Source organism: Mastomys coucha, unplaced genomic scaffold (genome assembly GCF_008632895.1).
Source record: "Mastomys coucha isolate ucsf_1 unplaced genomic scaffold, UCSF_Mcou_1 pScaffold11, whole genome shotgun sequence".
Classification (NCBI taxonomy): domain Eukaryota; kingdom Metazoa; phylum Chordata; class Mammalia; order Rodentia; family Muridae; genus Mastomys; species Mastomys coucha.
In genome coordinates, this window is record NW_022196893.1 from 12996367 (window position 1) to 13023440 (window position 27074).

The following is a 27074-nucleotide window of genomic DNA, read 5'->3' on the forward strand; positions in this document are numbered from 1 at the left end:
ATGGCACCAGGTGGCAAAGAAAACGTGGCACAGGGACCTGAGGCAGAGATGTGCACATCGTGCAAGGAGAGGCGTAAGCAGCTTCCTGTTGTCAGCAAAAGGTGATGTAACAGGGTGCCCAGCTCAGGCGCGGCTCCAGCAGTCCTCCTCCCTTTACCACCCAGGATACCGAGGAGTCTGGGGACAATGCTAGTCTCCAAAAGGCATGTGCTCTCAGAAGGCTGGCCTTCCAGTCCTGTCTCCTCTAGGGACAGTGCAAATGTTCTCATTTGCTCGCAGCCTTTCCCCCTGTGCTGGCCTCCCCATTGACTGAATGTCTTGTCAGGGTCCCCTGCTTCAGTCTGCCATGAGGTAGGTTTTCAGCTCACAGGACTGTTCCTATCTCAGGTCCTCCAGGCCACACCTTTGTTGGACCACACAGAACTAAAGGCAGTGCAGGCTGTGCCCCTGGGCACACCTTTCAGTGTCGGCTCTCATGAACCCTGCAGGCCTGCTGGGAGGGCGACAGGAGCTGCCGCTGTGTGAGCACAACCCTGTGAAGCGTGAAGCACTCTGCAAGTGTCAGGTGATGTGCGTGGCCTCAAGGGAACCTATGGAAACTAAGGTCCCTACTGGGATGCAGGGGGCAACCTTCGAGACAGAAAGGTATGTCAGGCTGGGTGTGTTGGCACCCGCCTTTAGTCCCGGGCACTCAAGAGGTAGAGGCAGGTGGATCTCGGAGTTCAAGAACAGCCTGGTCCAGGGCAGCCAGGGCTACAGAGAAAACGTTTTGAAAAGAAACAAAAAAAAAACAAAAGCAAAACAAAACCCAGAGAGGTAATTCTGACCCTAACTTCATAGTAGGGGCGGAGCCTTGGGATGTTCTGGAAGGAGTTATAGTCCTTTCCACATCCAAGGGCAGTAAGCTTAGGTCTTGGTTCCCCTGCTCTCTCAACAGCACCCTCAGCTACTGTGTGTTAAGCCTCCATCAGACCTGGCCGAGAGGACCAACTCAACTCTTTTACAACCTATTGTGTGCAATGTCAGTGTCAACTCTTTTTTTTTTTTTAGACAGGGTTTCTCTGTGTAGCCCTGGCTGTCCTGGAACTCACTCTGTGTAGACCAGGCTGGCCTCAGAACTCAGAAATCCGCCTGCCTCTGCTTCCCAAGTGCTGGGATTAAAGGTGTGCGCCACTACCGCACGGCTTCAACTCTACTTCTCACACTCTGACCTTGTGGGTGTCATTCCTGATGTGAATGTAGTTTTAAAAATCAACCTAGTGCTCACTTCAGCAGCACATATACTAATATTGGAATGATACAGAGAAGATTAGCATGGCCCCTGAGCAAGGATGACACGCATATTCATGATGCGTTCCATATTTAAAAAAAAAAAAATGAGCCTAGTCGTTGCCAGCCAGCACCAGAGAGGCAATGGCAGGTGGACCTGAGTTCCAGGACAGCCAGGGCTACACAGAGAGGCAATGGTAGGTGGACCTGAGTTCCAGGACAGCCAGGGCTACACAGAGAAACCCGACAGCTCAGGCCAGTTTTTAAAAAACAAACAAACAAAACACAAACCATGATTGTTAGCTTGCTGACCGCCTTGCTGTTGCAGTGTGAGGCATGACACCATGTGTGATCTACTAGAGAGACCAAGTCCTAGGAAGCGATGTGGTCTCAGGCAGCAAGCCATTCCATTCAGTCCTCTCAACATGAGTAGAACCATCTCCTCCTACACCAGGCAAACAGACGCCAGGGAGCAACTGCCAGGCTGTAAGAAAAGCAGGGCCAGCACACGACATTTTCCCTGGGCTCCTGAAAGCCACACTCTGCCCCCGGAATTGTACTGAGTCAGTTTCCGAATCTGCAAAGTCAAAGTGGGGAGTGAGACACATTTTCTTTCTTTCTTTTTTAAAAAGCCATTTTGTTCCAAAATCTCAGGTGGATATATGACGTTAGACAGGGCCTCTGTGGGGTGACGACAGAAGGCTGGTGGGGTCTCAACTGCAGGGCTCTCTCCCCACTCCTGCCCAGCAGCAGTCCCTGGTGGAGCTAAGTGCTGCAGTGAGCAGGCTGCTTCCGGGCCTGTCAGGCCCTAACTGATCTTCACCAACAGTGACCACTTATGGTGCTGGCAACAAAACATCTGAAAGGCAGCACTGCTCACTGCTCCTTGGGTTGGGGTTCTGGGGGCTCCGCAGCAAGGACAGCAGGTTCAGGGAGGAGAAACCTGGCACATGGCCAGCGCAGATCTGCAGCACGCGAACCAGGCGCCGTGCCATGGCTGCTCGAAAGCTTTCCACCTTCAGGGAAGAGCAAAGAACAGCAGTGAGGGGGTGGCTGGCCTCGTGGCCACACTCGGGGAAGATTCTCAGGTGGAGCTGGAGGATGAGACGCCGGGTGGACTGGCTGGTTTTGTGTGCCAACTTGACACAGGCTGGAGTTATCACAGAGAAGGGAGTTTTAGTTGGGGAAGTGCCTCCATGAGATCCAGCTGTGGGGCATTTTCTCAATTAGTGATCAAGGGGGTAGGGCCCCTTGTGGGTGGTGCCATCCCTGGGCTGGAAGTCTTGGGCTCTATAAGAGAGCAGGCTGAGCAAGCCAGGAGAGGCAAGCCAGTAAGGAACATCCCTCCACGGCCTCTGCATCAGCTCCTGCTTCCTGACCTGCTTGAGTTCCAGTCCTGACTTCCTCTGGTGATCAACAGCAATGTGGAAGTGTAAGCTCAATAAACCCTTTCCTCCCCAACTTGCTTCTTGGTCATGATGTTTGTGTAGGAATAAAAGCCCTGATTCATACACCGGGGTACCTTACAGTCACACGGGGCAGCTTCCAACCTTGCTCTTCAAACCCAGAGACATTGAGCCCCAATCAAGAGGAAATGGGGGACTTGATGAGCAAGACTGGTAAGGCCAAGCACAGGGTCACAGAGGAGTCACTGCAGAGGTTGGACCTCAACCATTCAAGTTCCAGCCACTGTCAGGCACCGCAGGAAGTCACAGGAACAGAAGGGGGTTGGACAGGATGTGTCACTTACAGGCAATCCCTTTATTGGGGTGCTTGGCCCAGGGGAGCTAGGGGTGAAGAAGCTGTCTGAGCCTGAACCAGTGAGTTCTGGGCAAGTAAGAGACACTTACAGCCATTTGCAGAAAAGCAAAGAATGTTCCATCAGGGGCCTCAGGACACTGTCAGCTCGGCACTGACTCCCTGCAACCCTGCCTCATCTCTACAGGCAGTGCTATGCTACTAGCTGTCATGCCCGAAGCCTCAGTTGTCCCTTACTTGTCTTCCTGTCACCTCACATCTGGCCACCAGCACTTTCTGTTGTCTGTCCAGTGACTATGGGCCACTCCATGTCACTCTCCGCTGGACACCAATGACTCCAGGCCACTCAATCCTTCCAGAAAAATCTCTAAACCTTGTCCTCGTTTCTGCCCTCCTCTCTTCATCTCTCACAGCCAGAGCAAAGTCACAGGCCTCCTAGGCTCCAAACTTCAGCAGCTTCAGTTTTCCTTCAAGTAAAAGCCAGAATCTTTATCGACTCAGGGACCTGCCCATCACTGATGACATTTCCCCCGCCCACCCCTAGCCCAGCACTCAGCTACTCCTGCCCAGGCCTCTCTCAAAGACCCTAGACACACCAGCAAGCTCTCGGTCTCTGCGCTTACCGCTCTTGACAAGCATTCTTCTGCTAGACAGCACAGTGTCCACCGCTGGGATATGAGCTCTTTCCTGCCTCGGTATGCTATCCACTCTGCTCGGGAAGCTATAGCCTTAGCTCGCATCCCAAGTCACTCTTTTTTTTACTTTGCAAACAAACAAGCGCAGGTGGCCTGTTTGTGTTCCTGACTAGAGCACAGCCAGGATGTATATATGTATATTTCACAGTTTCCTTCTGTGTGGTGTCTCTAATGCCTATAAAGGTGTTAGGCACACTGTGCCTATGAGATATATATATATATTTAATATTTATTTATTTAATATATGTGAGTACACTGTTGCTGTCTTCAGACACTCCAGAAGCGGGCATCCGATCCTATTACAGATGGTTGTGAGCCACCATGTGGTTGCTGGGATTTGAACTCGGGACCTCTGGAAGAACAGTCAGTACTCTTAACCACTGAGCCATCTCTCCAGCCCGAGATATTTTCAATAACCCTCCTCCAAAGCCTGACTCTTCAACCTCCTGCTGCTTTGGCCTGAGCGCCACGGCTGCCTCTGTGCAGACACGTCCTGCCCATTCTAACCACAGCCGTGACTTTGTCCATGTCATACAGGATGACATACTCTGCCAGGATGCCAACCAGCTCACTAGTCTGACAAGACTGGGCCAGCGTTTGCTTTATTTGTGTTCCAAGCACCAGCACAGGTCCTGCTAGTAGACAACTAACACTAGGGGAATCACACACCTCGTAGGGCAGCGGTTCTCAGCCTGCCTAATGCTGCGACCCTTTAATTCGGCTCCTCATGCAGTGGTGACCCCCAACATAAAGTTATTTTACTGCCACTTCCTAACTATAACTTTGCTACTGTTTTACATAATAATATAAATATCTAGTGGGCAGGAGGCACAGGTGGAGAACCACTGCTCTAGAGTAGTTCCCTCACAAAAGACAGCTAGCAATTCTTGTTACATGGGGGCCTCCAAATATGGTGAGGTTCCAACTTGATAAGACAAAGAGTATGCCCTGAAAAGGTTAACTCAGACACGTGTGTAGGGACCGATAGTCTAAAGATGGGCTCTTCATCTGAGGGACGGAGGCCCGCACTCTAGGCAGGGATCGGTAGCCAGGGTGCCAGCTAGGAACACACAGGAGCTTTTACACTCCCCTACACACTTGACCCAGGGCTTCCCTTTCTTTCTTTTTAAAATTACACTGGGGTTGGGGGAGGAAAAGGCTGGTTGATTTTTAACCCCAGCAGAAACAGGAGGACCTCTGAATTGGAAGCTGGCCTGGTCTGCAGAGCGAGTTCCAGGACAGCCAAAGCTACACAGAGGAACCCATGCACAAAAGTCAGAGGACAACTTGCAAGGAGCCCACTTTGTCCCTCCTCCATATGGGTCCCAGGGACAGAACTCAGGCTGAGAGCAGTGCTCTCACCTGCTGAACCAATCTCTGCTCTACTCCATGCCATCAGCTCTATGAAAACGTAAAAGCTGGTGTGGCCTGCCACCTTGTGGCCATATGCTAAACTGTGCCAGCACCCGTCATCCAGGTTAGCAGGCACCACAGTCACCACCATGGGTTATGGAGCAGAGATGACTCTTCAGTAAAAAAATAAAACTACTGAGAAGTGACTCATGGAAAGTAGGCCACATGGGGGACCGGCTGCACAGGCTGGCCTAACCTACAACAGTGTGTGACTGAGCAAGATGGTTCTTCCTGGAGTGTTTCCTCAGAGCTCTGTTAGGAGGAAAGCCTGCCACGGGAGACCTTCAGGTGTGTCGGGAGTGCCGGGTGCCACCTTTGAAAACAGAGCTTGGATCTAGTCAGGGATTCTAAAAACAACTGTTTCTAAGACAGGTGTTCGATGAACGGAGTGCTTTGGCGTAGGGGTAACCTAGGGGGCAGTGTAGCAACCAGAACACAGGAGTGATGAGGTTGGCCCTAACATGTAAGCAAAAGCATCGGTACCTCTTATGTGTACAGGTATTCTGCCTGCATCCATATCTATGCACCCTGTGTGTGTCTGGTTCCTGAGAAGGATAGAAAAGTGTATCTGATCTAGAGTTATAGACAGTTGTGAGCTGTTATGTAGATGCGGAAAACCAAACTCAGGTCCTCTGTAAGAACAGCAAATGCTCTCAACCAATAAACCAACAACCGGCCCCAGCACCACCAGCTGTTGGTAACTGCTAACTTAGTTAGCTATTACTACTGACACTCTTGGCCAGTTCAGCTCAATTGTAGCCAAAGGTTAGTATGGCACTGTGGGGGAGGTGTGTGAGAATTCTGGAACTTTGGTTTCTTAAAAAAAAAAAAGAAGTCACAGAAATATTGTAAGAGTGTTTTCGGCCGGGCGGTGGTGGCGCACGCCTTTAATCCCAGCACTTGGGAGGCAGAGGCAGGTGGATTTCTGAGTTCGAGGCCAGCCTGGTATATAGAGTGAGTTCCAGGACAGCTAGGACTACACAGAGAAACCCTGTCTTGAAAAAAAAAATAGTGTTTTCATCTTAATCCCAGGTGTGGGATATGAGGCTGCTTCGGACTGTTCAGAGCCGCTGACTACGATTTGCCTCATGCTCTAGCAGAGGCATGATTTTGCCAGTCGCAGTTTCTGTGATTGTGTGACGTTTGGAATTCTGGGAACTTTTCAGAGGGTATAAAATGCTAGGGGCCTGAGGGGCAGGGTGGGTGGTGTGGGTCGTTAAGGGAGATTGGTTATGATTTCTTAGTAGCTGTGCTCAAAGAAGAAACAAGAAGAAAGAATTGGACTTCAGACATCTCTATCTCCCTCTCTCCTTTCTATCTACTGATAGGGGGATAATGGGTAGGCAAAAGAACTCACAAAGTAGTTAAGACTGGCTTCATGGAGGGGCTAAGTTCTACTTTGCACTTAAGTTTATAGATCACCTGAATTCTGCCATCACTGGTACAGACCACAGAGCCCGTAACAGGAAACCCCAGACCACAGGACGTGTGGGGTTCTGTCCTGACTTGGTTCTCACTGAGCCACTTGGTGCCAGATCCAGGATGTAACTGTTCCAAACGAACCCTGAAACTAACAGAAAGATCCCTTGGAGCAACTGAGCAAGTCAGGTCGGTGGGTAGGACAGCTTAGGCCCAGAGAACCTTCAATAACTCTCCCAGGGAGCATATATAAACTCCTGCTGGATAGCAACACGGATCAATGGAGTGTGTACCTCTAGGGCTCAGAGTTGTCTCGGTGGGTAAGTGTGCTTGCTATAGAAGCATGTATCCAGATCTTAGCACCCACATCAAAGGCTGTGTATGGCTGTGCGTGCCAGTAACTCTACTGCTGCTGAGGGAAGCGGGCAGCAGAGGCAGAAGGATCGCTGGGGCTTGCTAGTAATAAGTCTAGTCCACGTTCAGTGAAGACCCTGCTCAAGGGAATTAGGCAGATGGAGAATAAAGGACACCTGATACCCTTCTCTGGCTTCTGGGCATGCACAGGTACATGATCCACCACAGTGTGCATACAACACACACACAAAATAAAAATAGAGAATGGAAGAGGGGGTGACCGGGAAGAGGGGTAGTGAGCAGGGTATAAAGTGAATAGAAGACAATAGAGAGAAAACCACACCTGCCCTTGGACAGCCAGCCAGGGCTCACTGGTGAGCACACTTACAGAAGCTAATCAGAATGGAAGCAATGCACCCAGCTGTATAACTGCCCATCTAACCAATGCCCCTTCCTATTACTTGCTGTGTGTACTGTCTTGCGACAGTACATGCCATTACAGACAAGGTCTGCAGTCCGTGGAGCTCAGGACCAGGCACTCCGACAGCACGATACGCTGGTTAAGGAGACAGACCTGACACCTTATCTCCTAAGAACGGATCCTCCAGCAGGAGAGTGGGATATTAACAGGGACTTCCAAATACACACACAAGACTTGAGCTAAGCCTCAAACCACAATCACATGCCTCCCTCCACATCAGGTGTCATCTCAATTGGAGACTTGGGGACCGTTCAGGAAGCAGTCCTGATAGGCTCACTGTCTGTTCACCACCCTTTCCTTGTACTGAATTATAATACTGGCCGCAGTGAGCAGGGTTCTCACCTGTAAATCACAGAAGAATAGTGGGCTTCTGTAGGTGTGGGCCAGTTTTATAACTGTGCTCCGGTGGATGCTGCAGTGGCTCTCCTGTCCGGCTGGAAAGAAGTCAGGCACATTTCAGGCTACATCCACCAGAGATCCACCGGCCGCTGTTTCCCAAAGACTGCAATTAAGGGTGAGTACCACCATAGAGAACCATCAAAAATTCATTCTTTTTTTTTGGTTTTTGGAGACAGGGTTTCTCTGTGTAGCCCTGGCTGTTCTGGAACTCACTCTGTAGACCAGGCTGGCCTGGAACTCAGAAATCCACCTGCCTCTGCCTCCCAAGTGCTGGGATTAAAGGCATGCACCACCACTGCCCAGCTCCAAAAGTACATTCTTAAATGAAGCTAGAGACATGGCTCAGCAGTTAATAGCATTTACTGCTCTTCCAGAGGACCCCAGCTTGATTCCAGCACCCATGGTGGCTCAGAACCACCTGCAACTGTCTGTAACTACAGTTCCCGAGGATCCCATACCCTCTTTTGACCTCCTCAGGCAAAAAATCCATATACATAAAATTAAAAAGATAAATAAAAGTCAGTAGTCAGTTAAGGAGAAGCGCTCTGCAGGCCGCCTCAGCAAGAGTCCTGAGCAAGGGTCTGTCAGTGCTGCTGCTCTAGCTAGGTGGGGTGTAGCAGGAAGAGGCCACACTTACCCCCTGTGGCCAGGAAGCACACTTTCCCCATGAAGAAGCTGCTGTCCACGTGGTTCAGAGACTCCTCCACTTTCTGCAGGCTGGGATGGGTAAGTCAGGCAAGAAAACAACCAGAAGACAGAAAGACACACTGCAGTCACGATACACACCAGAACGCCCAGCTAAAATCTGGGTGATGTCTTTTTTGGTGATTTATTTATGGTGTGTGCACCCTTTGTGTCAAGATCTCATGTAGCTTAGGCTGGCCCTAAGATGACCTTGAACATCTGACCTTTCTAGCCTCACAAATACAGGTGTCTGTGGAGGCTGGAGGTATTGGGTCTCCTGGAGCTGGGTTTTCCAAAGCCTGTGAACCTCTTGTGGATGTTGAAAACCAAACTTTTGTAACCACTGAGCCACCTGTCCAGCCCCACACACCCTGTTTTACAATTTCGTTTTACTTAGAGAGAAGTTAATGAATTCTTCTAAAAGTAATCAAGCAGCAAATATGCATGTGTACATGCACACACGCGCACAGGCGCACACGCACAGGCACACACGCACACACGTGCACATGCACACACGTGCACAGGCGCACACACAAACAGTAAGAACCCTTCTCTTGGGGCTGGAGACATGGCTTAGTGGTTAAGAGCACTTGCTGCTCTTCCAGGAGACCCAGGTTCAATCCTCAAAACCCAAATGGCAGCTCCCAGCTGTTTTTAACTCTAGTTCTAGGAGATCCAATGCCCACTTCAGAGCTCAGTGGGCCCTGCATGCATATTGTACACAGACTTACATGCAGGCAAAATACCCACTCACAAGATTTAAAAAAAAAAAAAAGAATCCTTCTCTTAGCACCACCCCTGCTGCCAATTCTCCCGAAAAAAAACTATTGCCAAATCTGAGGTGTAATTCTTAGAGGACTTTTCTTTCATATGCAAATATAGTGGTGTGTTTAAAAATAGTATTTTTCTCAAATACTGTCCAACTCCTGACTGGCTGTAGTTTGATCTGGTTTAGTGTATCTATGAGGTCATGTGCTGAAGTTTAATCCCTGGCGTGAAAACCTTAGGGGAGCACTTGACCAAAGGGCGCAAGGGCCAGTGTTCTATCACCAGAGCTACAAACAAAATAAATAAAACAAGGGCAGGAATCTGGGCTGGCTCAAAGGTTAAGAGCACTAACTGCTCCTCCTGAGGACCTGAGTTTGCATCCCAGAACCCACATGGCAGATCACAGCAGTTGTGACTGCAGCTGTAGTGGGTGGAATCCTTTCTCTTGGCCCCCTCAGGTACTAGGGATGCACGAGGTACACAGGCATCCTTGGGCTAGAGGACCCCAGGGGTAGTAGGGGTGTCTCCTTCTCTCTTGCTAGGTGTATATAGCACATCTCAGCGAACATTCACTAGTTGAATGGGTGATGTTGTCATGATTTATCTTCCAAACTCTGAAGTCCTCCCTCCTTGCCCGGGGCAGCCTCCCACTGCCTCCTGCCTTCCCATCACAAGGTTACTGTTCTAGCAGTCACCCAAGCTAGAGTCCTGTGCTGGCTCTCACCTGTATTTGCTGTGAAGGTTAATCACAAACACAATCAGGTCAATTCGGGGCCGGTTCACATTGGAGGGCAAAGGGAGGGAGTTGGCCAAGTGGCTGAAAAACAAGACATTGCAGAACTAGACACACATATACAGCTCACAGGGCCTGGTCACACACACAATCCTTTGTAGGGTAAGAAGCTGCCTCTAACGGGAGCCCAGCAGGATGGAGGCAGTTCTGCCCAAACCACTCTGGACTGATTCCTCCTGCCAGAGGGGCTGCTAGTGACTGTTAGTGACCGCTCTGATAGGAAGACTCAAGCCCTGCTGGCTGCGCAGGACACCAGGCTCGGGAGGGGTGCTGGATGGAGGTGGTTAGGGGCTAAGACTGAGTCCCTTTGCAATGAGGCAGATCTGGGTTCCATCCAGCTGTTTTCATTAGCTAGCTGTGTGACCTCAGCTGAGTCTTTATTTGGGTTTGATCTCTAGTTGCCAAACACCCACTGGAAGGCTTTTTTTTTTCAATTCTTCTGCCCATTCTTTGTATATATGGCATTCTCTTTTATTTTGTTTTCTTTTTTTTTCTTTTCTTTTTTTTTTTGTTTCTCAGAAATCCGCCTGCCTCTGCCTCCAAAGTGCTGGGATTAAAGGCATGCGCTACCACTGCCGGGCTTCTTTTCTTTTTTTAAAAAAAAATTTTTTTCTTTTTTTTCAAGACAGGGTTTCTCTGTGTAGTCCTGGCTGTCCTAGAACTCACTCTGTAGACCAGGCTGGCCTCGAACTCAGAAATCTGCCTGCCTCTGCCTCCCAAGTGCTGGGATTAAAGGTGTGCACCAACCCCGCCTGGCTATTATTATTATAAATGTTGAAGTGCTCTTTCTGCATGTGTACATATATGCCAGAAAAGGACATCAGATCCTTTCATAGATGGTCATATGTGGAACGCTGCTGCCGAGCCTTAAAGATGGTGCCTGCCATTTTTCTGCTAAGGAGTAAACAAGTCCTTATTTGGCAAGAGGGTTGCACCTGCCAGTGGCCTGATCTTTTGTCATGACTCTGTAGCCAATGATAGCGCAAGACATGGTATGGGCTCATGGGCAGTCCTACGAAGGGTATTTAAGCAGCACTCACAGACCATTGGGGGCACATCCTTCAAATCTCACTTAACAGCTCCTGAGTAAACTGTTGCTGGAAGGAACTGGTGTGCTAGTCTTTCTTCCCTGCTGGTCAGTCAGGGTGATCGGCGCAGCACAGTCATAAGCCACCATGTGATTGCTGGGAATTGAACTCAGGACCTCTGAAAGAGCAGTGGTGCTCTTAAACGGGCCATCTCCCTCCTCCCCCGCCCCCATTCCTTTTTGAGACAGGATCTCTCTATGTAGCACTGGGTGTCCTGGACCTTGCTATGTAGACCAGGTTGGCCCTGAACTCACAGAGATCCTCCTGCCTCTGCATCCCAAGCACTAGGATTAAAGGGATGCAACACCATGCCCCAGGCCTTTAAAAAACAAACAAAAAAAACCTTCTTAGATTATAATTAAAGGAATACTAAAGAGTATAATGTTCATTTTTTAAAAAAATGTCATTCTTTTCAAAAAACAAAACAAAAAAGTCATTCTTTTTCAAAGATACATATATTTTAGACATGAGCCCATATCTGCCTCATACCAAAGGGATTATGTAGACCAGGTGTGGCCCCTACCTTTCTTAGTTGAAGTTAATCTTTGAACCCCTGATCTTTTTTTGCCTCTGCCTCCTGTGCCACCATGCCTACAAGAAAAATTACATATAAAACATACGTAGCCCTCTTCCAGCTTCTTTGATAGCTGGAATTACAAGCACAGGGTTCAAAGGAAAATGAATTTTCAAAAATCCTCTTCTACTTTTGAGTTATGAGATTGGGCTGGTGCTAATATGTTTCATATTCTCAAGCCTAAAAGCTTGATGAGGTTAGAAAAAGGAAAATACACAGTAATTACTGTTCCTCCAAATTTGGGGGCACTAGAGAATTCTCAGAATTTTGTTGCAGGTATACCAGGCCAGTACCTTGTGCCACCAGTGAAGCTTTCAGAGGTTTGCCATTTTCTACTCCATTTCCCTGAGCTAGCTTACTAAGCTTTCCTCAGAAATTGTCACCTTACACTTGTACCAGCCCCAAACATTTTCAGCATTTCTTGGATCATGAATTTACCAGATTAATCCAACAGTTATTAACAGAGCATCTACTCTGTGCTAGTTACCGTTTAAAGCCTTGGGGATTCACCAGTGAACAAGAGTCAAAAAAATCTCAGCCGGGCGGTGGTGATGGTGGCGCACGCTTTTAATCCCAGCACTTGGGAGGCAGAGGCAGGCGGATTTCTGAGTTCAAGGCCAGCCTGGTCTACAGAGTGAGTTCCAGGACAGGCAGGGCTACACATAGAAACCCTGTCTCAGGGGAAAAAAAAAATCAGCCTCTGGAAGAGGAGTCAGTGCTCTTAACCGCTAAGCCATCTCTCCAGCCCTTGTTTGTAATTTCTGAATTGGGTTGCAGGGTAGGAAGGCAGGTCCACTTACAAGAGGCACCACTCCCTAGGAGAGGATTCTGAATTGTCTTAAGTGTGGAGAAAGCCAGCTAAAAACTAGTATGCATGTGTTTGTTCGTTGCTTTCTCTTGGGTGCGGATATACAGCGACGAAGTGCTTCAAATTCCCGCAGCAACAACCATGTCACACATATCCTTTCCCCCTTTCGTTGCTTTTGTCGGGGGGGAAAAAGAAAATAAACCAAAACACACCTCCCCCGTTGTTTTTACATACTGACGTCCAAACTCTGAGCCTCAGTTGAGAAAATACCCAACCCCTAAGTGTGTTTTTGGCGTACGAACGTTGGCAGCGAGACCTGTAAAGGAGCCAGCTCCACAATCGTGGGCAGGATCGCCGAGGACTGACGGCAGCTAGAAGCTTGGGCCCTCTCTCCCTCAGGCTCCCTTCCCTTAGGCCAGCCCAGAGTTCAGGCTACAACCTCAGCAACTCACACCCTCAGCTCGGACGCACAGTCGTCTTTGATCATCGACTCCGCCAGCTGCTGCAGAAGCGCATCCTCCGTGCTCACCAGCTGCGAAGGGAGAGAACCAGGCAGGTGGAGACCCGAGCGGGGCGGCTCCTCTGGAGGGCCCCTGCACTTGGAATCCCTCCAGGGGGTACACACTCAGCTAGAGACGGCTCAAAGAGAGCCATTTCCCGAGAAGAGGACCCCCTAAGGAGCCAGTCTCGGAGGGACCGCCCGGCCTCTTCCTGGAAACGCGGGAAAGCCAAGTTCGAACTGGAACGCCCACTCCGCCGGTTGTAAAATCATCCGGGCGCCTATTGGTGGAGACGTCCCTCAGCCTCGCGAGCCGCCGCTCCGATTGGTCCAGAGCAATGAGCCCGCCCCCCCCGGCCTCTCCTGCAGTCTGTGCCCGCTGAGGCTGAGGAAGAGCACCGGCCTAGGCTGCAGGAAGCCAGCCCTGGGGCGCTGCTCTCACCTACCAAGACCGTAGCCCCGTTCAGGTCGGGCAGCTTGTCCAGCGGCCTCAACACTGACATCTCAGCGGCAGGCAGCGGAGCCACCGAACGCCGCGCACGGATCTTTCAAACCGCCGTAAGTCCCGCCCCAGTAGGCGGGGCGTGCTACGCATGTCCGGGCGTGGCTTTCTGAGCCGCCACTCTTAAAGGGACCGTTACCGCTATGCCCCCACATTTATTATTTATTATTTATTTATTTATTTATTTATTTATTTATTTATTATTTATTTATTTATTTATTTATTTATTTATTTATTTAAGGGTTTTTTCGAGGCAGGGTTTCTCTGTATAGCCCTGGCTGTCCTGGAACTCACTCTGTAGACCAGGCTGGCCTTGAACTCAGAAATTTGCCTGCCTCTGCCTCCCAAGTACTGGGTTTAAAGGCGTGCATCACCACCGCCCTGCTTACTGAGACAGTTGTCAAAACTCGAGCCAGGCTCGGGTTTGTCCTCAAGGCCCAAACCAGGGCCAAAATGGGGCCCAACAGCACTAGACTTGCTTTATGTAGGACAAGGAGGTTACGGTGTGGTTTTAAGAAAAAAAAATTATTTTTTGAAAACCATTAGAGAAAATTGTCAAGGATTAGGTCTACTAAAAGTAGAGAAGGGCGTTCTTTGCCTCTTCCTCAAGTAGGAGTGTTGCTTCTATGTCAGCCAAGTATGTCCTAATAAAAGACAAGATCGAACTCAGAAATCCGCCTGTCTCTGCCTCCCAAGTGCTGGGATTGAAGGCGTGCACCACCACCACCCGGCTTTTCCTTCCTCTTCTTAAGTAGTTCCTAGAGGGGCCTTTCTTCTTCTTCTTCTTCTTCTTTTTTTCCATTAATTTGTTTATTCATTTTACATCCCGATCACAGTCCTCTCTCCCATCCTCCTAGTCCACCCCTCAAAAAGCCCCTCCCCTCTCTCCTACCCTTCTCCTCTGAGAAGTGGGAGGTCACTCCTGGGTACCAACCCACCCTAGCACATCATTACTGCAGTACTAGGCACATCTTCTCCCACTGAGGCCAGACGAGGTGGCCCAGTTAGGGGATCCACAGGCAGGCCACAAAGTCAAGGACAGTGCCTCCCCACTCCAGTTGTTGGGGTATCCGTGAAGATCAAGCTGCACATCTGCTACGATTGTGGGGTGGGGGTGGGGGCACGGTTAGGTCCAGCCCATATATGCTCTTTGGTTGGTGATTCAGTCTCTGAGAGCCCAGAGAGGTCTTTGTTAATGGCCCTACTTAAAATAACACCCCCAACCCCTCAGGCCCCTTTCCTCTTTCCGGTTTTTTTTTTTGCTTTCTCTATGGCACTAATCTTGACGTCATCATCAGGAACTCAGCATCTGAGAGTCTGTTTGTTCTACTTACAGACTGGTAATCTAGCTCATTCCCGTCTGCTGGACGCTGCCGGAAGGCAAGAGCTTCCAGGAAGAGATAAAGAGCACACAGCTTTACTTACTTTATGGAAACGGCACGAGCTGTCGGTGCAGCTCATTTGGCAGGGTGCCTGCCTCAGATAAGCAAAGCCCTGGGTCTGGTCCCCAGAATGACAAAAACAGGGTGTGGGGCACACACCTATGATCCCAGCACTGGGACAGTAGAGGCAGGAGGTCAGTGTAATCCTCAGTTACATAGTGAGTTTGAGGCTAGCCTGGGACACGAGGCCTTGTCTCTAAAATCAAATCAAATGAAATGCAGTAGCTAGTGATACTTGTCCGTTGACATGGACAATGTCAACATTGTGGATGTCCAATGTTGACATTCACAATGGCTCACTGTGAATGTTGTACAATGTCTTAGTTGGGGTTTTACTGCTGTGAACAGACACCATGACCAAAGCAGTTCTTACAAGGACATTTAATTGAGGCTGGCTTACAGGTTCAGAGGTTCAGCCCATTATCATCAAGGTGGGAGCATGGCAGCGTCCAGGCAGGCACAGGTGCAGGAGGAGCTGAGAGTTCTACATCTTCATCAGAAGGCTGCTAGCGGAAGACTGCCTTCCAGGCAGCTAGGATGAGGGTCTTAAAGCCCACGCCCACAGTGATACACCCACTTCAACTAGGCCACACTTCCAAATACTGCCACTCCCTGGACCAGCATATACAAACGATCACATGCAGCTAGTGGGTAGTTTTTTTTTCTTTCTCTCCTTAGACAGGATTTCTCTGTGTAGCTAGAACTCAGTTTGTAGACCAGACTGGCCTGGAGCTCAGAGATCTGCCTGCCTCTGCCTCTGGAGTCCTGGCATTAAAGGTGTGCGCCACCACCATCTGGCCCCCTCTTAGGTGGCTTTCTAGTGGCTGGAAAACCTGTCTGTTCTTTGCTCCGGAATCGATGTGATCTTATTCCTTTTCTGCAAAAGCAGCTCTGAGCAAAGGCCTGGGTACAGAGCTGTCAGGATCTTGTTTTCTTGGTCAGGCCAGCAAGAGACACCCTGAAATGATCAGGGAATATAACAGATTGCTCTCTCTTTTCCTTTCAAAAATATTTTTTATGTGTATGAGTATTTTGCCTTTAAGTGCACCACATGTATGCAATACCTATGCCGGCCAGAAGGGGGAACCAGACTCCTATGGAACTGGAGTTATAGCTGGCTGTGAGCTGTTTTGTGGTGCTCAGGGATAGAAGCTGGTTCCTTTGCAAGAGTAGCAAGTGTTTTTAACCACTGAGCCGTCTCTCTATATTGTTTTCTGTTTTGTTTGGGTTTTGGTTTTTTGAGACAGGGTATCACTATGTAGCCTTAGCTGTCCTAGAACTCTCTATGTAGACCAGGCTGGACTTGAACTCACAAACATCTGCTTGTCTCTGCCTCCCAAGTACACTAAGGGTGTGCACCATTCTCCCTAGCTCTAGATTGTTTCCATAACAATTATTTGTCTATTGGCTGTCTGTCCAACAAAGACACAGGAGCTCAGGGACTTTGTCACCCATTTTAAAAGTGGTACATTGCAGTTGCTAATAAATACTTGTTGAATGAATGAACTACTTTACATCCATCCATTCATTCATTCTCATTAGGCAGTCATTCATAAATATCAGATTGAATGCCTGAGCTTGGGACTACAGATACACCAGACATAATGTCAAGCCTGCAATGGGAGGAGGTAAGGGTAATGACATCGTGTTTATTCCGTTATCTGAGAGAGCCAAGGTCTCACCCCTTAACCAGCCCAAACACCACTGTACACTAAACTTGTCCCATGTGAAGAGAGAAGGAACTGAATGCCTTCATGGAGCTGCAGTCCCCCACCCCTCACAGGTAGCACTTTGACTCTAGTGGCATGGTGTTTGAAGGGGCTCCCTGAAAGTCAGACACTAACAGATACCACAAAGATAGAACTAGAGCAGGCGAGGCAGGGGTGGATGGCAGGAAGCTACTTTAGGACAAGGGAGGCTTCCCTGGGAAGATATTGGGACCCATTTCTGCCTCTCAGGGGAGAAGCCAATAAAGACTAAAAAGCTTCATAGAAAGACTTGAGGTACAGAGAGACACCCTCCCCCAAGTGATGGATGACAGATGCAAAGACCCCCCAGTGGTGAGCACCTCTGAGAGTGAGCACTGCTGAGGTTGGAGTACGTGGAGGAAGGGGGAGGGGAGGAGAGGGGGAGGGGGAGAGACGAGGGGCCAGGTAATGTCCTTTTATAGTCACAGGCCATGAAAAGACTTTGGATTTTGGTCTGGGCTTTTCTAGCAGGTTCTAGGCTGAGACCCAGTGAATCTGTTGATGTCTTGCTAAGCAGGCCTACTGTTGTGGGGGATGACTCAGGTCTCAGGGGTATCATCAGCTTCTCAGAGTTATCAGCTAAACAGCAGCTGAGGTGGAGAGTCATGAGGGAAGGAGCCAGGGAGCCACAGGCGAAGGTGACAGATAAACGGGCAGTAAGTGTCCCTCGGGAACCCACGGGTCGGACAGTTGGTAGTTGTCATTGCTGCCAGTGATATAGAGGGTGGCTGTGTAGGTGCTCTACTGTGATGCAGGATCTGGACCACAGGAGGCTAGGCCCAGGCCTCAAGGGTTCATCTCATGGATACTTTCAAAAGACTTCTGAGTCGACTTTTTTCTTCCTTCTTTGTTTTTTTCGAGACAGGTTTTTCTTTGTTTGTTTGTTTGTTTGTTTTTAATGTAGCCTTGGCTGTCTTGTAACTAGCTCTGTAGACCAGGCTGGTCTGGAACTCACAGAGACCCGTTTGCCTCTGCCTCCCATGCGCTGGGATTAAAGGTGTGCGCCACCACTACCTAGCTAACATTCTTCTTAAGCTTGGCTTCTATGAGCCTCTGGTGGGCTGTCTATGGGGAATTTGAATGTTGCAGTCCAGAGATCTCACCTCTTAACAGAAGCCACCCTGGCTTTACCTCTGTTACACACTGAAGTCCCCATGAAGTCTTCCTATGATTAAAAGAATTAGCGGCTAAAATGATACCTACGAACCATTTATCACACACTTTAAAATTTTTTTTGAGGCATAATTGACACATATGAAGCTACTATACACACCGGGGAAGCCTTTAATCCCAGTGTTTAGCTTCACAAGGACAAGGGAATGGGTGCATATTTTACATATCAAAGCAGACCCGGCTTCCAGATCCTTCCAGCATCCCTCAGTCCCTACCTGGCATACCCTGCCCCCAACCCTGAACTTTCCAGTTTAGGGGCTGGGCTGCCCTTCCCATAGACGCTCTTTCTTTCTTTCTTTCTTTCTTTCTTTCTTTCTTTTTTCTTTTTTTTTCTTTTTCTTTCTTTTTTTTTGGGGGGGGAGGGGTTTCAAGACAGGATCGCCCTGGCTGTCCTGGAACTCACTCTGTACACCAGGCTAGCCTCGAACTCAGAAGTCCGCTTGCCTCTGCCTCCCAAGCGCTGGGATTAAAGACGTGCACCATCACTGCCCGGTGGCTCTTTCCTATTTAATCCGGATATGTTGGTCTTTCTGGCTGTCTTTTCCCCTTCTCTTTCTTTCATTCTCCCTTCTCCCCTCCCCCTTTTCCCTATGACGACTCCCCTGGCCTCAGTCTTTGGGGCCAGTGAACTCTCTTGAGAGCAGCTTCCCAATAAACCTGCTTTTGAAAGGAAAAATTAAAGCTTTAGACCTGTGCTGACTAGGAAGAAAAGTTATGGGCCAAAGAATCCATCACAAACTGGCTCACATAGGCCTGGGAAGGAACAAGCAAGTTGTTAGATATCATAAGAGCTGGCAGGTCAAGAAGACATAAAACTATAAACATAGAGGAAAACATGTCTAGGCAAATGAGGACATGTCCAAGGCCCGGGCCTGCAAAGACGTGCTTGGCGGCACTAAGTAATGGACCATCTGGTCCTCTCAGATATGGTTTAAGGTCAGATGCTCTGTTGACTCAGATTAATACCAACCTTAGGAATTTTCCACTCTGTTCTGCACATAATAGTTAATATTTGAACTAGCCAATCATGTATGACCACACTGATTCCTTTGTTCCCTCAGACCTTTTTCCTATAAAAACCCCTAACTTTCAAGCCTCGTGGTCGGCTCCATTATCTCCTGCGTGAGATAACTGTGGTGCCGAACCAGGGCGTCCTGAAAATTAAAATATACCTCTTGTAATTACATCAAGATGTGGTCTCTCATGATTCTTGGGTGCACGTCCTCCTGAGATTTGAGTGGGGGTCTCCCCCAGGGGTCTTTCACTTTCACTTTTAATATATCCTAATCTGGCTTGAATTGGCTCATTTCACTGGTGGAGAAAGAACCTATCACCCAGCACTTGAGAGACAGGGGCAGGTAGATCAAGGCCAGTGTGGTCTACATTGTGAGTTCCGGGATCGGGAGAGTTACGTAGTGAAGTTCTCAAAATCACATCAATAAAAGAAAGCTGCTGCATAAGCCAGGTGTGGTGATGCAGAGCTCACACATTGTGTGTGTGATGTGGTGGGTTCCAACCCTAGCACCAAAGGAAGAAAAAAATTGGTCCAATGAGCTGCTCAGCAGGCAAGGGTACTTGCTGTCTCAAACCTAACAACCCGAGTTCATTTCCTGGAACCCATTGGTGGAAGAGAACTAATTCATGCAAGTTGACCTCTGACCTCCGTACACAGACCACAGCACGGTACACAAATATAATACTGGAGTAACATGCAATGCGATAATTGCAAAAAGATCTATAGGTGTAATGGGTTTACTTCCCCTGGTGTACTTGAAGGTTAAAAAATCCCCTAGATCGGGCTGGAGAGATGGCTCAGCGGGTAAGAGCACTGACTGCTCTTCCAAAGGTCCTGAGTTCAAATCCTAGCAACCACATGGTGGCTCACAACCATCCGTAACAAGATCTGACGCCCTCTTTCTGGTGTGTCTGAAGTCAGCTACAGTGTACTTACATATAATAATAATAATAATAATAATAATAATAATAATAATAATAATAATAATAATAAATCCCCTGGATCCTCATCCTCCTTAACCACATGTGTTGGGAAAGACCCACGACAGAGCAGGTGGCATGGTGGCATATTAGGGGACTGAGGGTCCCAGAGCCGCCTTTTCCCTCTGCCTCTCCTTGGGTTCCTGGGAATAGACTTTGGGGAACCAGGCCCTTAAACCCTCTTCCGTACCTCTGCGTCCTGAGGGATGCTCTACCTTTTTGAGATGACAGACATTGGTGTTTATGGAATTTGAGCTGAAGGAGACATCTTGCCAGCTACAGACTAGAGATATAGTTGATGGGGGTTGGGGGCAGTAATCCAGGTTTACGGCTTGAGAGTATCATATGCCCAATCTTGCCCTTGACTTTTTTTTTTTGTTGTTGTTGTTTTTTGAGACAGGGTTTCTCTGTGTAGTCCTGGCTGTCCTGGAACTCACTCTGTAGACCAGGCTGGCCTTGAACTCAGAAATCCGACTGTCTCTGCCTCCCAAGTGCTGGGATTAAAGGTGTCTGCCACCACCGCCCGGCACCCTTGACTTTGAATGCAGCAGCTTCACTTCTCTGGGTCTGGGCTGACTCATGGTCAAGTAGGTCAACGTCCACTGGTTGGGAAGCCGGGGATGCTTGTGCCTGGCGATCTGTCGAAATAAGGCAGAAGGGGGAGGGCAGCTGTCAGAGGCACCGGGGAAAGCAGGCTAGCTTGCCAGTGGGATTGTTGACATGAAGGACTGACAACAGTGTCCAACCAAGAGCAAGAGATCCATGGAGCCAGCACATGCTGGCTCTCAGTTCTCAGTTCTGGGTCATCACTCATTAGCACTGCCTGTTTCTGTTGGTGTGTCCCTGTCCACCTGCCAGACACCCTAGTCTGCTCTGTTTCCTCCCTTCTGCTTGGGACCTAGTCCCTGCTAGGTGGCTCTCATCCTCCCTGAATTCTGCCCTCCCTGTCATTGTTGTACAGTAGAGGGATCCAGAAAAGAAAGCTGGTTGCCAGGGCAACAGAGGATAAAGCCCTTGCTCTGTCTGACTGCTGATTGGCTGAGACAGGTCCCACCTCCTGCTATCCTGAATGTGGGGGTGCAGAGAGAAGGGTCTTTGATAATAAGGAGAGGTACCAGGGTGCCAAGCCAGCCCGAGACTGCTGCCTCTTAGTCCGCTCAGGGGCTTCCAGACCAGACAAGCTCCATCTCCCGTGGGAGTAGTGGCCCGTCGTTCTCTGCCTCTAGCTCCCACAGTGGCCACAGATGGCAGTGTCTCTGGGGACAGCAGCTGCAATTGAGTTCACTGGCCAACACTGAGCGGCTCAGGCTGAGGCATCTGGCTCTGTGCAAAGACTGCAGAACAGGCATCTACGGGTATGAGGTAAGTCTGCAGGCATGCAGTATTGCTAGTGGCTTGGGAGACAGGGAGTGGGGCTCTACAACCTTCATACTGTCCCAGGCAGGACCTGGACTGAAACAGGTTTGGCAATTTTCTTAGAGATCATCTGGCAACCTCCACAGCCACCCGGCCATTGTGCACACGGAAACCTGCAGCACAGAGGGCGAGGAGTGGCCCAAGGTCACAGAGATGGCCCATGAATGTTTTTCCCCTTCAATTATGCCAGTCCCCCAAGAAATCAGGAGAAGGTCTAGGCATCCTCTGTTGCCCTGGAACGCATGGATTTTTATTTAGAGTATTGGGAAGGCGGAGGGACCCCAAGCTCTGCCCTGCAGATCTATAATATTGCCTGTGAAATAAACACTGCTTTGTCCCAGACTCTCATTCTCACAGTTAAGTTTTGTCCTGTCCTGGGACCCGCAGCATCAGCACCCAGCAATTCTGCAGTCTTTATTTGGCTTTTCCGATGCTGGGAGGATGCTGGACCCTACACCCCATCTCCACCTCTGCCGCTCTAGTCCTGACTCTAGACAATGACTGCCCTTTAATCTATCCCTCCAGAAATAGGGCATCTGGAGCTGTTGCCCTAATTTCAGGACAGCCAAGGAAACCCTGGGGGCAAGGGGGGACCCAGGAAGCAACATTTCTCCCTTCCACAAGGTTACAGACAACCTAGGAATGGAGGCGGTTGGGGGTGTGTGTGCAGGGGTTGGACAGGAGGAGCTAGAGTTTGGAGGTTAGAATGATGGCATTTCTCTTGAGCCTGTTCTGGAGGTGATTCTGTCCACTGCCCCCTCCCCCCCCGCATTCCCCTTCCCGGTCACTAGAAGCCCCAGTGGCTCTCATTTCCTCATGCTTGGGAAGCTTTCCCTTGTGGTATGAGACCCAAACCTCAGGCCACCACTGGGAATGGGGTCTAGTTCACCACTTCTCAGTTGGGTAATCTTTTGTAAGAGCTTGTCTAGTCTTCTGTTTTGTCCTGGGTCTGTGGACAGTAACACCCAGCCAACATGCCCTGGCTAAGCTCTGTGAGAATGCAGGTCCCCGCCAAGCGTACACAAGGGGGCTCCTCGGACTATGCTTTCCTAGACCTAAGGAAGGTGTAGGGGTGCGGGAAATGGAGCCCTGCATCTTTCTATACCTGAATGTGATTGACTAAATGGAAGTTTGCCCAATAAACAAAGATGCAAAGAGCAGTGTAGGGGAAATAAAAGCAGACAGAAAGATGAGGTTTGCATGGCAGCAGGTGATTGGCGCACACACACACACACACACACACTTCTATTGTTGTGACAAAAACCACCATGAGCAAAGAAACTTAGAAAGTAAGTTGGGCTCATGGTTTCAGAGGGGTAGAGAACATGAAGGTGGAGCAAAGGCAATGGTGGCAGGAACAGCTGAGAGCTCACATTTTGATGCATAGGTAGAAGGGGTGGGGACTGGGAATGGTGTGGACTTTTGAAAACTCCAAGCTGGCCCCCAATGACATACCTTCTCTAACGAGGCCACACCTCTTAATCCTCCCCAGACAGCTCTACCAGCTTTGTTCTCGTTTAAGCTATCGTAGGGACAGAGTCTAAAGAGCCTGGGTTCACATGACAAATGTGAATGGAGTTACATGTTCCCCTCCAAGTTCCTGCTTTCTCCCTTGTGGCTCCTTCAAAGTGACAGTCGCTGACACAGGTGGAGTGCTGATTATGTGTCAGGGTTGGCCCGAGATGGCACTATCTGAAACCCACAGTGTGGAGCTGGGGACCCAGTTAGTAGAGTGCCTGCCTGGCTGCATGAAGCCCCGGGTTTGATCTCTGGTTCTGCATAAACCAGGTGTGGTGTGACAACCTGTGATCCTAGCACTAGGAAAGTGAAGGCGTAAGGAGCAGAAGTTCAAGGTTATTGTCAAACTGAGGCCAGCCTAGACTATATGAGACCCTGTTTTAAAACCATTTAAGAATTTCTTTTTTTTTTTTTTCCAGACAGGGTGTAGCCCTGGCTGTCCTGGAGCTCACTCTGTAGACTAGGCTGGCATCAGCTTCTGAGATCCACCTGCCTCTGCCTATGGGTGCTGGGATTATAGGTGTGTGCCACCATGTCCAATTAAAACATTTAAAAACAAACAAACAAACAAACCGTGGCTGGTGAGGCAGCTCGGTAGTTGGAGGCACTTCCTGCCTTGCCTGGCAATCTGAACTCAATCTCCAGAACACATACGGACAATTCAACTGAGAGTTAACCCCCTGCCACCACACTCAAGCTATGACCCTCATTCTCATGCATGTGCTCATGCTCCCATGCATGCATGAGTGTGAGCGCACACACATATGTGATAGGTAACACGAAATAAAAATGCTAAAGTTTGATTTACAATGGACTTAGGAAGTGATCCTATTTCAATCTCTTTTTATCGCTAAGGAAATGGAAGGGCAGAGCGTAAGAGTGCCTTATAGCACTTACGTGACAGACACTGGAAAATCTTACATACATTAACCCACCAAGCAGCCTCAGAGCCCCTACCACTCAGGAGCTGTCGTCCCATTTACAGCCAGAGAACCCCTGGTCATGGCCAAGTTATAAGGCTGTGTAGACTCTGTTGATAACAGATCAGGTGCCCTGGGGATGAGCGTTTGAACTCCGGTTGTTAAGTTCACCAGGCTGCAACTTGCTTGTGGCCCAAGTCATCGTTGTGTGTGTGAGTGGGTGGGTGGAGGTGTTGGCAAAGAGCAGGTTTAGCGGGGCCTCATGGTGTGAGGAGAGCCGAGGAGGCTCCTCTGAGCCTTGTCCTCTTTCAGTGAGTGCTTTGCGCAGGCAGACCCCCTCCCCGCCCCCGCCCCACCAGCAAGGAAGGATTAATCATCAATGGATGTTCATCACCACCTGCGCTGGAGTTGTACTGGTTTTCCTCTCCGTCTGGTGTTAGATGGGGCCTGGAGCCAGCGCAGCACTTGGCTATAAATCTCTTGAAGGATGAGTAGGAGCTGAGTGTTCTCGTGTGAAGATGATAGCATAGTGCATGCTGAAGGGGGAAGGCCTGAGCTGCTGAATCCACCTTGAGGTCTGCTCAGGTACTGTCCCCCACTCCCCTAGGCACTCCCCATCTGATGCTGGAAGGCGCGTGGCTCTCTCTTTCTGGGAGGTTACTACAAAGGAGCTTTCTTGTGTCCTCATGTCTGTCTTGGCAGCCAAAGCTGGCGCGATGCCGCACTTTCTGGACTGGTTTGTGCCTGTCTACCTGGTCATCTCCGTCCTCATCCTGGTGGGCTTTGGAGCCTGCATCTACTACTTCGAGCCTGGCCTGCAGGAGGCGCACAAGTGGCGCATGCAGCGCCCCCTGGTGGACCGTGATCTCCGCAAGACGCTGATGATGCGGGACAACCTGGCTTTCGGAGGCCCCGAAGTCTAAGACTGCCTGGGTACTTGAGACCCTCCAAGCTGACAGAGGACTGCTCCTTTGATCTTTCCATACATCCATCTGCAGCCCAGTAGAGGTCCATGCTGTTCAGGGAAGCCCCTTTCTGTAGAAACCAGGCACTTGAATCTTGCTGCTGTGAGATCAAAATCTCAAGAGTCAAGCCCGTTCACACCATGCCTTCCCTTCCTAGCTCTGGGGACATCTTTCACTAGCCCTCAGTACCTTTGTGCTGTCTTCCCTCTAACACTTTACCTGGAGTCAGGTATGACCGCTCCACTGAACTCTCAGTTGCTTTCTGCTCCCATCTCTGCCTTGCAGCTGAGCTGGACAGTCCTCAAAGCTGACCCAGGAAAAGAATCTAATTCAGAAGGATCCCGGCTTGGTATAGATCAGCCCCACCCAACTCTGAGGGCTCAGGCTTAGAATGAGTGATACTGTATGGTGGGGGTGTGCAGAAGGGCAAGACTTTGGGAAGGGTGTGCCTGTATGTGTGCTTGAGTGAGAGAGAGGGGGGTGAAGGGAGGGAGGGAGGGAGAGAGAGAGAGAGAGAGAGAGAGGAGGAGGAGGAGAAGGAGGAGGAGGAGAAAGAGGAGGAGGAGGAGGAGGAGGAGGAAGAGGAGGAGGAGGAGGAGGAAGAGGAGGAAGAGGAAGGAGGAGGAGGAGGGGAGAGATTGGGGCCTCAGGCAGAGCAGGCAGTGGTGGGGACAAAGTGGGCTCAGTGGGGCAGTGGGAGGACTGTCCACCGCAGGTCCCACCCTTTCCCCTAGGCTGCCCACGCTCCCTCCCTGTCCTAGGCTGCACTTCCAGGGTTGAGTTTAGCCCTGCCCACCCCGGAAGCTCCTGTGTAGAGGTTTCATGACTTGACTTTGCAGACAACCTGGCAGCTGCCCTCCCTCTCTCCTGCTGAGGCTTCATTTATGCAACACTAATAAAGGTTCCATGGCCACCTTTGCAGGATTATTCTTTCTCAAAGTGGGTCCTTGTGAGAAATACAACAGCTTAGTGGTCCCTGCATTGGAGCCGGTAACATCAAATCTCAGCAAAGGTGAGCAGAGATTCTCGGCGGACAGCACCAGCTGTTGTTGGTTATGGGCAGGGGAGTCCTGTGAGGGGAGGAAGATGTTTAGCATCTGGCAGGCTACCCATTAGAAGCTGCGTTAAACGCCTCGAAATGCCCTTGCGGGGGTTGGGGGGAGAGGACATTGGATCCCTTTGAGCTGGGGTTACAGGTGGTGGGCCACTTGACATGGATTTTGGGAGCCAAACTTGAGTTCATTGGAAGAGTTTGAGCTGTCTCTCCAGCTCCTGGGGACACGTGTTCACTGGAGTCCCTGAAGTAGAGGACAGGCTAGGAGAGAAAGTCAGTCACTAAGGTGCAAAACAGCAGGTTTAAACACAGAGACGGTGCCCAGAGCTGATTTGGTGTCCATTTCCATTCAGGGACCCCAAGGCTCCCCTGGTTGCTTTGTCACACTTGAGACATTGCCCACTCAGCATGGTTTCTGAGCATCCTGAGCACCTGAGCATCAGGGAGATGGGGGTGGGGGTGGGGTGGGAGGCTGGGAGGTGATGCTTCCCTGGAGGACTCTCTGGTGATGGTAACTATATGTATCTCCTCTGCCATCCTAGCTGCAAGGGAAGCTGGGGAATGTAGTCTCGAACTGGGTGGCAGTGTGTCCAGTTAAAAAGTGCACTTAGGACTGGGAGTGGGGATGCATGCTTTTAATCCCAGCACTCAGGAGGCAGAGGTAGGTGGATCTCTGTAAATTTCAAAGCAGCCAGGGCTACATAGGGAGGTCCTGTCTTTTTGTTTTTGTTTGTTTGATTGGTTTAGTTCCTCTGCATAGCCTTGGCTGTCTGGGAACTCACTCTGTAGATCAGGTTAGCCTCAAATTCACAGAGATCTACCTGGCTCTGCTTCCCAAGTGCTGGGATTAAAGGGGCGAACCACCACTGCCTATCGAGATCCTGCTTTATACAAAACAAAACAAAACAAAAACCAAACCAAACCAAACCAAACCAAAACTCAATAAAGAATCTTCTAGAACAAAAAAGATGAGGACCATGAGGCGGTCTCTCTCTCTCTCTCTCTCTCTCTCTCTTTTTTTTTTTTTTTTTTTGAGACGAGGCGGTCTCTTAAAGGTGAGAAAGTTCTGAAGGTAGACTTTTACTGGCCCCAAAGTATGTGAGCTCTGGTTGGGATGCCCTGATTGGTCAGACTGCTCTAGTTCCTGGAGCCAGACGTGAACTGATCCTATAGTTGAAGGTGACCGTGACCAAGGGCCCAGATCAGGTAGGGTCACCATCTTCCTTGCCACTTGGGTAAGGTACTGGAAGTCACAGGGCAAGCTATGAGGACAGCAATTTGGGTGAACTTGAGAGTTAGGGGTCTGACTATGAGCTGTTGGCGGGCAGGATGTGCCAGA

General features: G+C 49.7%; 1 protein-coding gene, 1 long non-coding RNA gene and 1 other non-coding gene across 9 annotated transcripts; 2 read left to right on the top strand and 1 right to left on the bottom strand.

Moving 5' to 3' along the window:
• Positions 1-1259: 1259 nt before the first annotated feature.
• LOC116083055 lies at positions 1260-1366 on the top strand. Its single transcript, XR_004115573.1, has one exon. It is a non-coding gene; the product is annotated as a U6 spliceosomal RNA (small nuclear RNA).
• A 494-nt stretch (positions 1367-1860) lies between these two features.
• On the bottom strand, positions 1861-13571 carry Cenpm (centromere protein M). 7 transcript variants are annotated; one of them, XR_004113000.1, is made up of 7 exons: positions 13449-13571; positions 12956-13035; positions 9965-10057; positions 8426-8505; positions 7732-7823; positions 6558-6705; positions 2174-2285 (listed from the first exon to the last, which is right to left on the bottom strand). XR_004113000.1 is itself a non-coding variant. In XM_031350438.1 (6 exons), exons 1-6 carry the CDS (start codon positions 13503-13505, stop codon positions 2106-2108), a joined length of 582 nt encoding a protein of 193 aa, XP_031206298.1. In that variant the 5' UTR covers positions 13506-13571; the 3' UTR covers positions 1861-2105. The 7 variants fall into 7 exon arrangements, 3 of the variants coding, with proteins under 3 accessions (XP_031206298.1, XP_031206308.1, XP_031206311.1); XM_031350438.1 differs by lacking the exon at positions 6558-6705 and having other exon boundaries at positions 1861-2285; XM_031350448.1 differs by lacking the exons at positions 6558-6705; positions 13449-13571 and adding an exon at positions 13129-13257 and having other exon boundaries at positions 1861-2285.
• Positions 13572-20862: 7291 nt separating this feature from the next.
• LOC116081629 lies at positions 20863-25603 on the top strand. The gene is made up of 2 exons (XR_004114940.1): positions 20863-21224; positions 24419-25603. It is a non-coding gene; the product is annotated as an uncharacterized LOC116081629 (long non-coding RNA).
• The last annotated feature ends 1471 nt before the right edge of the window (positions 25604-27074 follow it).

Excerpts from the sequence above, each read along its gene's own strand:
- Cenpm (XM_031350438.1), bottom strand. The coding sequence starts at position 13,505 with ATGTCAGTGTTGAGGCCGCTGGACAAGCTGCCCGACCTGAACGGGGCT. Across the intron at positions 8,506-9,964 it reads AACCTTCACAGCAAATACAG|CCTGCAGAAAGTGGAGGAGT; the intron begins GTGAGAGCCAGC and ends TACCCATCCCAG. Across the intron at positions 2,286-7,731 it reads TATTCTTCTGTGATTTACAG|GTGGAAAGCTTTCGAGCAGC; the intron begins GTGAGAACCCTG and ends TCTTCCCTGAAG.